This window comes from Pygoscelis adeliae, unplaced genomic scaffold (assembly GCF_000699105.1).
Source record: "Pygoscelis adeliae isolate BGI_AS28 unplaced genomic scaffold, ASM69910v1 Scaffold181, whole genome shotgun sequence".
Taxonomy (NCBI): domain Eukaryota; kingdom Metazoa; phylum Chordata; class Aves; order Sphenisciformes; family Spheniscidae; genus Pygoscelis; species Pygoscelis adeliae.
In genome coordinates, this window is record NW_008824360.1 from 688,871 (window position 1) to 697,087 (window position 8,217).

The window sequence follows — 8,217 nt, forward strand, 5'->3', positions numbered from 1 at the left end:
ATGGAGGCTGCGCGCTGGGTAGAGGTTATGTGATTAGTTACCGATCATTAAAATTGGGAGGTTACACACTTCGAGCCTCATGCTGCAAAACAGTGAAGAGGTTGAGGAGTTCAGAAGGGCCGCGTGCGCCCAGCAGCCCTCCTGTGAGGGCAGCGAGGCTTGGGGCGGCGATGTGGGGAGCCGTGGGGCGTAGGAGTAACTCCTCCGGCAGCAGGTAGTGCTGCTGTGCCCCGTGGGAATGTTCACGGCCATCGGGACCTGCCTGAGCAGGGCCAAACTCGCTTTAAAGCAAGGTTTAAACAAACGGGGGAAAAAAAAACAACTCCTTGCAGTGCGGTAGGTCGAAAAGGATCAAAACTTGAAGGCGTCTGAGATCCTCTCTTTGGAAAGAGAAAACCTGGTGCTTTGCACAAATTTTGCTTTGTAGGGTGGGGGCCAGGGTGACGCCAGAAACGACGAGACAGGCTTTAGGGGCTCTGCTCCATGCACGCCTCTGCGGCAGAGGCCCCAGGGCCGGGCCAGGCAAATCCCAGACTTTGTGTCTCCCAAGCCTTCACGTCCCTCTGCTCCTCAGCTGCTCCAAAGAGCTCAAAAATAACCGGGAGCCTCCCCCAGCAGTGAGGCTATGGGATAAATTTGACCCTCCAGCAGCACGTGAGGTGTTCGCTAAATATCCCCGGTTAAAAATAATACCCTCATATTCTGTACCTTCTGCGTGGAGGTGGAAAGCATTAATGCCACCGGCGTGATCGGTGCCGTGCCTTCAGCAGCAAAAGGGCCTGTCCGTGCCCAGAGTATCACCCTGCCGCACTCCTGTTCATCAGGAGTTTGATTTCTTTTAACTCATTGATTTTCTGGGACAGGTGAGTAGACAAAACCCAGCCACCTCCTTTCCCTGACCCCTGGGGTTGTTTGGGACATGAAGCAAGCCCAGGGAAATGCGATGGGAGCCAGGATCTCTGCCTCCTTAGGTGCCTTCAGCGGTCTGATTGCAGGTCTCCAGCCGGGAGGGGAGGGCCATCTCTGAGACGCTCAGAGGAGAGAGCAGCCCGGGGGGGCTGGGAAGCCACCTCAGCTCTCCCTCCTCTCCTCCGGACCAGCTCTGGTTCTCGGCTGTTGCTACGGGAGATGGAGAAGAGCCGTTGATGGAAAGCTTCTCGTAAGCGGCACCAAAAGAAAGTATCAATATTGCCATCCCGGGGCGGCAGAGCCTGACCTGCCAGCTGCCAAACGCCGGCACAGCGAGGGCAGAAACTCACGGCCCGTGTGAATTCACTGGGTACCAGCCCTGCCTTCGCATCTTCCACGACCTGATGATTAGAGCAAATTATAAGCCGGTGCTTTGGACCAACTTAGCTAAAGATCAGAAGGGAGACTAATTTCATATCATCACTGCCGCAGAACGCAATTAAATGGCTCTGCAAAGTTTTAACGCAAGTTATGACAAGAAAGTTAGGAAAAAAAAGAAATCCCCACACCTGAAGCCAGCAGCTCTGTCTAGCTGAGTCGCAGGAGGATGTACCAAGGCTACCGACCGCTCTCAGGGCTTGGAGGGCGACCTGTAGGCTACCTTACTTGGACGGGGTTTCTCTTCATCGGGAGTTTTTCTTGGGTTGCAGCAACTAAGGCACCAGAATTCATTAAAAACCCCAAACCAAAAGCCCAGCTGGTTGTTTCAACCGCCCGCCTGTGGATTTCTCCCAGCCGTCGGGGTGCTTCCCTTGCCGGGGCCGTGTTGCACAGCACCCACCCAGCGGTTACCCAACAGACCCCGCTCCGCCAAGCCTGAAGGCAGGAGAAGGTGCCAGGTGCCGTGGGGGAAAAGGCAGCGTCCCCCGGGCACAGCGGGGGGAAGGCACGAATGCACTGTGCTCTGCTGGCGGCTCGGCCAGGGCTGCTGTGGGATCCCCGTGGGCAGGCTCCCCATGGGCAGGGATGCGCAGCAGGAAGGACAGGTTTGGGAGGGAGTAGCTGTGGGAAGAGTGGCCTCTCCATGTTGCATATTAATGCTCTGCATGCTTTAATTGAGGTGGGACCTATTGCATGGAGCCATTAGCATGCAATGTGGAGGAACATGTATTTTTGGGATGCCTGCCTGGCTCGCAGACTCTCAGCCACGGGGAGGTGGTGGGCCGTGGGATGCAGGGGGAGGTGTCTCGTCCCCCCTCCAGGGACGCCGCTGGAGTCGCAGCTCCTTCCTCGAGCCCCTGAATCATCCCCGCTGCCATCTGCTGCACCCTTACTCTTCCCCGCAGATGTCCTTCTTCCTTCCCCAGACGGAGATGAGAACCAAGGATGAGGTGCCAAACGCGGCTTCAAACAGCATCTAATAAAACACGGGATTAATTTCTTCTGACTGGTGTTCAATGGCTCTGATTAAGCAGAGCAGGATTTAATTAGCTTGTTTGGACTGCCTCGAAACCCGTGCCAAAAGTGGGGGAGTCTCAGCGGCTGGGTCCCCCCAGGCCCCGACCACAAGCCACCGGGGGCTGGCAGGACCTTGCCCCCATGGAGCAGAGCCCGCTGCCTGCCCCACCAGGCTGGCAGCTCTTTTGGGATCCCCCAACCACTCTTTACCACCCGGGACGGGTCCCCTTGGCTGGGCTTAATCCCACACCCGGGACGTCCCCTTGGCTGTGCTTAATCCCATGGGGCAGGCATGGGGGGACACGGAGGAGCAGGGTGGGGGGGCGATGGACACACAGACGGGTTGGTGGCCCTGCCAAGGGGACACTTCTGCCTTCCCGAACTGCATCCCATCTGCTAAACCCTGTGCCTCTCGGCATAAACCAAACTCGCCCTGCCACCAAGTCCTTGAATTTAAAGTAACCCTGTTCTCTCCCTGATTTACTACCAGTTGCTGGCTCCTCTCCTCTCCCTCTGCCTGTCTCCTTTAACCCATTTCATTATCTATGCTAGCTTAGGCTTGTCTACGTGGGAACATCATGGTGAAGTTATTGCAAAATAGATGGGCTGTGAATGTAAAGCGCAGCAGCTATTCCCCAGCAGCTCCCTGCGTGGCAGCTTGGATTCCTTACCCGCAATACCTGCATTAACCTCGGCTGCAGGCAGGCACTGCAAAGTGCTGAGCAGGAGCACCCATGTGGGATGAAGCTCAAAGCTCCCGGACTTTCCCCAGCTGCAGGGAAGGCTGGGATGCAGCGCTGCATTCCCAGAGCTGGCACTCCTGGGATTTTAACTCTGCGGGTCCTCCTCTTTGCAGAGGAGACAAACAGAGGTAGAAAGCTCGACGGGAGAAAGCACCAAAGATAACAGCCAGGGAGCAGGATTTCCCCGTCTGAGGAGCACAGACAACTTGCGAGCCCCAAACTTGCGCTCTGGGGTGCGGTTGGACTCCTGAGGAATGGGACAGGTTGTGCAAAGGCAAAACCCAAAATGTCACACCCTTGTCACCCCATAGCCCTGACAAAGTTTCACCTCTACCCACTGCCTGCCAGTGCCAGCTGCTCCGGGCAGGTCAGGTCCTGGTGGTCTCCACCCACCTTGCCGCTAGCTTACATCTCCCTGCAAGGGATGTTTTGCAATTAAATATCCCCTGCCCAAGCAAACCAGCACGCAGGAGCTGTGGTCCTGCCCTGCACAGTGGCACGGTGATAACCCCCAGCCTGGCTCCTGCTGGTGACGGTGGCATTGCCGTGCTGCGCTGTCTGTGTCCGACCCTGCTCGTTCCCTGCGGCTGGGCTCTGGTGGCAGCTACGTGGGGCCAAGCAAGGCACTGGCGTGGGGCGAGGATGGCAATGGTGTAGCAGAGATCTTTCCGGGGGGTCCCAGCAGACCTGTGTGTGCCTGTGGCCCCTACAGACAATGGGATGGTGCCTGTCTTGGGGTTTCCCCCTCTACGGGCTATCCATCATCCCACAGGGATGGCCTCTAAGCTGTGCTACCTGCCACCCGGAGTCAGCTGTTCTCAAGTGAAGGGTTGCAGCCTTGCCGGGGTAGCAGTGGTTGTCAGCTGCCTCGGGAGCCAGGCAAGAAACCCCATTGCACCAAGTATTTGCAGTTTAACGTCAGTGGTTTCCTTACCCCTCTGCCCTCGGTGAGGAGGGGTTTAGGTGAGGAGCGGGCACCCAGCCGGCATTACAGGATTTGAATCCAGCTCTGCTGGGTCCGGGCTCGAGCCTCCTTGCTCCGCCGGGGCAGTGCCTTTGGGTCCTATCGCTCCCATTTCTTCTCCAGGCTGAGTCCCTTATCTGTCACCTCTTCCATCTGTCCCCGCCTGATATGCACCGCTGGCAGTGTCCCGAGCCAGCTGCCCCCACCGGTGCCCTGCAATGGGTAGGAGTGTCTCTTCGGCTCCTCTTTCCCGGGATGCTTTGCGGAGCTGGCTGGAGGGTGACCTTGGGTTTTGGAGTGGACGTCCCCCCTGCTGCCACCAGCCCCACGGGTGCTCCCACACCAGGGTGGACAGGTGCCAGGTGTGCGCATGGAGCTGTAAATCTGCTGCGAGCTTGGTGGCGGTACGTGTATATATTTTAGCAGCCTTATTTTAGGCAAAAAGCTGCTGCAGGGTGAGCTGTGGTCTGACTGGCTTTGCTGCCCACACAGGTTTCCTCTGCCGCTCCCGGGAGCTTTTTGGGAGAAAGAGGGACCTCAGGAGCTGGAGGAGAGGCTTCCCAGGCAGCAGCCTGCATAGGAGCCAGCATCCTCCAGGACACTCACCTCTGCAGCATCCTCCAAGGTTTCAAAAGCAGCCCTTGCTGCTCGGAGGCCTTGCCCTGGTTCTGCTCACACACACATCTGTGTGCGGCCATCATGCTTCCCCACAGGCAGAGAGGGGACCTGGCTGGTGCTCATCCATCCCGTTAGCTGCAGGATGCTGCACTCATCGGGCTCGCCCCCAGGCCATGGACCACGCGTCCTTCCCTGCTCCCACATTGCACTGAGCACCCCTTTTCCTAACTCAAAAAAAAAAAAAAGAAAAGCCTTTTCATCGAGCCCGTGTTTTCCTGGCTTGCAGCTTCACTTTGTCATATGGAAATGCTGTGACTGGCTCTTCCCCTCCGACCTTCAGGCAGGGAGCTGCTTCCCCCGGCCTGCTTTCACCTTTACCATTTTAAGTGCGGTCTCTTCCTTCTCCCTCTGAGCGCTCATCGTTCGCGTCTAGCCTGTGCGACTTGCTGACCCAGCATTCCTCCTCCATCCGTTTTGCCTCCATGCGTAATGCACCTCCATAATCTTTCCTAGGAAGGACATGCAGAGCGGGGCCATGGTGCCGCATCAGGGGCCGTGACCGCACGGGGGTCCTCATGTACCGGCCTGTGCTCCGCTCAGGGCCCCATGCTCATCTCCTGCACCTGGGTTTTCCTCACCGTCCACCCCGGTACTTGGCCCAGACACCTCCAGGGATGTGGGAAACCCCAAAATATCTAACTAGGGGGCTGCCTGCAGGACAGCGATGCTCCTCTGCGACACCCCCCGCTGTGCCGGCCGGCTCGCTGGCCCCAGGGACCTTTGTGCTAAGCCAGACTCAGCGCTCAGGCTGTCGACAGCCTCCTCGCATCCTTGCCCTGGCTGCTGGCAGATGAGTGGGGAGGAGGCAGGGGCTTGCGACTGCCTGCAACAACAGCCCGGGGGGGGAACTAGAGCCCAGATGTGAATAGCCCAGATGTGTACAACAGCCCAGATGGGAACTATAGCCCAGCTCTGCCCATGCCACAAGCCAAGGGATGCTTCGTGCAGGGGCTGCTGCCCCGATGCCTCCCTCTGCTCCAACATCTCTTGTCCTGCTGCAAGTGCTGCTTCTGCCCGGGGTACAGCCTCCAGGGTTTTGCCGTGCCCACAGTGTGCCCCCGGCCACCGCCATCGTCCCACCAGGTGAGAAACATGAGAGCCATTGCATGAGACCCAGCCAAAGTCTCTCCTGTTTTGATTGGTGGAGGCGTGGGCTGCTAACCGCAGGGCCTCGTTAGCTTAATGAATGAATTTCAAAGCTGGGCTTTCGGATGAGTTTTGGGCATACAGCAAACTCTTTGGGAGTGCCAGGCTAGGACACGGTCTTGGTGTCTCTGAAAAGCCTCATCTTCCGGTTTCTGAGTGAAATAATAACCAAACCAGGAGATTCTCATAAAGGAAATCAGCAAAGACAACTACTTTTATATGTGCGCTTAAGTATTTAGGTCAGTATTTTTAGAATAAATAGCCGTGGGTTGGTTCCTATCTTTTCACTTTCATTTTTCACACTTCAGCTTCATTTTCCCGAATCTGGTTATACTGAAGCAGCAATTGGGTTTTTCAAAGCGCTCACACCTACCAGCACGCTGACCTCGCTGGCTCCCATTTCTCCATCGGCTCCTCTGGCCTTTTCTTCTCCCCTGAGCTATTAGCACAATTACGGGCTGAACATGGCCCCCTCTGCCTTAAAGATTTCCCTGAGAGCAGGCGAGGGATGGGAGGGATGGGCTGGGGCAGGGTCGGCGTCGGCTCTGCAAAGAGGTCAGGAGCTTTCCTGGTCTGAACTGGGAAGGGGGTGCACGTGGTGCACAGCTGTGGCTCCGTGCACGGCTTCAATCCTGCACCCAACACCACCCAGTCCCTTCCCGCACCGGGGAGAGCCCCAGCCACGAGCTGGGCGTTGCACCCTGCAGCCTGCTATTAAAAGCAAACCATCTAGAAGAGTCCTTCGGAGTGAAAGCAGCTTTTAAAGGAAACATTGGCAGTCTCGTTTGGCTGCAACAGCGCCTGCTTTGCTAACGGCCTCCAAAATTAGAAGAGGCTCAGAAACTTAGGATGGATGTTACTGCAGCAGAGCAGGGAGGGGGGATGAGGGGGAGGCTCAAGCCTGCTCAGCCTCAGCTGTGCTTCCCCAGAAATCGGGATGCTGCTCTATAGGCCATAGATACAACCTTTTTTTTTTTTTGGGGGGGGGGGGGGAGATAGAAAAAAACTAGAGCGATACGCTTTTTTTTTTTGTGGGGGGGGGGGGGGAGATAAGCTCACTGTGGGAATGGAGCATGAAGAGCAACACCCGGCCGGCGTGGAAATCCGGGGTGCGCACGTGCGGCTGGAAAAAGCAGCGATCTCCGCTGTGCTAAACACGCTCCGCGGGAGCGACGGAGATGTGCCAAAGCCTCTTCATGACTTAGCTCCTAATAAACACGCTGTGGATGGGAAATAAGCCTTCCGCTTTCTCTGGCGCGGGTGAGCAGGGAGCTTGCCCCGGCGATGCTCCATCCCCACAAATTGGGGGGGTCAGGGGACATGTCCCTACCGGTCCCTGGGGCTGGGGCTGGGCTCCTGCCCGCCCTGCATCGCTCCTGGGGGAGTTTATCCCGAAATAAAGCCCTCCTCCTCCCTGGCTCAATGGCTGCTTCACCTCCAAGAGTTATTCACAGATAAACTCCATAAATTTGGGGGACAGCCATTTTATCACTCCTGGCAGCTCTGTGCATTGCCTGCCACAAGGTGAAGCCAAGGGAGCTGGGAAGGGATGGAAAGCCAGCTCCCAGGAGAGCCAGAGCGTTGGAGCACCCGGCCAGGACCGACTCTGCTCTGGGGCAGCCGGGGCCACGGGACGGCTGTATCCTGCCCCAGCTCTCGCTGCCCGCCTGGGGCTTCTGAGGCTTTGTTAGACGCAGGGAGGCGCGGGAGCAGAAAACCTCCTCCTCTCTGCCTTGCCTCCATGGATGATTTATTTCGACACGCGACTCCAGCCTGTTTTGCTGCATCACTCCAGGCGCTTTATTGCCTCTGGCCTGGGCTGGCGACATCCCCGCACCCAGCCCCGGCTGCCCAGGAGCAGAAGAAGCCCTCAGCCCCTGCTGCCGGGGCTTGTGACGATGCCAAAATGCTCCCAAGCTTGGGTGGTTAGTTGGCCTTTCCTGACCTCCTAGAGCAGCTCCTCTTCTCCCAGCTCCTTCCCCGAACTGTCAGTCCATCACTGCCTGCCAGTCCATCGCTGCCCACTGGCTCCCACCTGGGGCCGTTTAGGGTGCCCATTGCTCAGGAGGATGCCTGTGCTTGTCAATGCACTGGGACTATTCTGCTGGAACACCACCTGTAAAAATAAATACATTTAAAAAAAATCCACCCTTAATTTTGCCCTACACTTACAAAGGTGCATGGGTCTATTCAATAGCTAATGTTAAGCTATTATGGCCCTGTGAGCTCCTGAAGCGACGTGGCCCTTCCCGGCAGCCGGTATGCGGGCAGCATGCTGCTGTGGACAGGCACCGCTGCCATCCCGTCCCGTCCCGGACC

At 57.3% G+C, this 8,217-nt stretch overlaps 1 protein-coding gene across 1 annotated transcript in view; it reads right to left on the reverse strand.

The window, feature by feature from the left end:
- The window catches only part of SSBP3 (single stranded DNA binding protein 3), a 60,877-nt gene extending 56,105 nt beyond the window's left edge, over window positions 1-4,772 (reverse strand). The window contains exon 1 of the mRNA XM_009319838.1: window positions 4,681-4,772. Coding sequence (XP_009318113.1) covers window positions 4,681-4,772 — 92 coding nt within the window. The remainder of the gene's footprint in view (window positions 1-4,680) is intronic.
- Window positions 4,773-8,217: the final 3,445 nt, after the last annotated feature.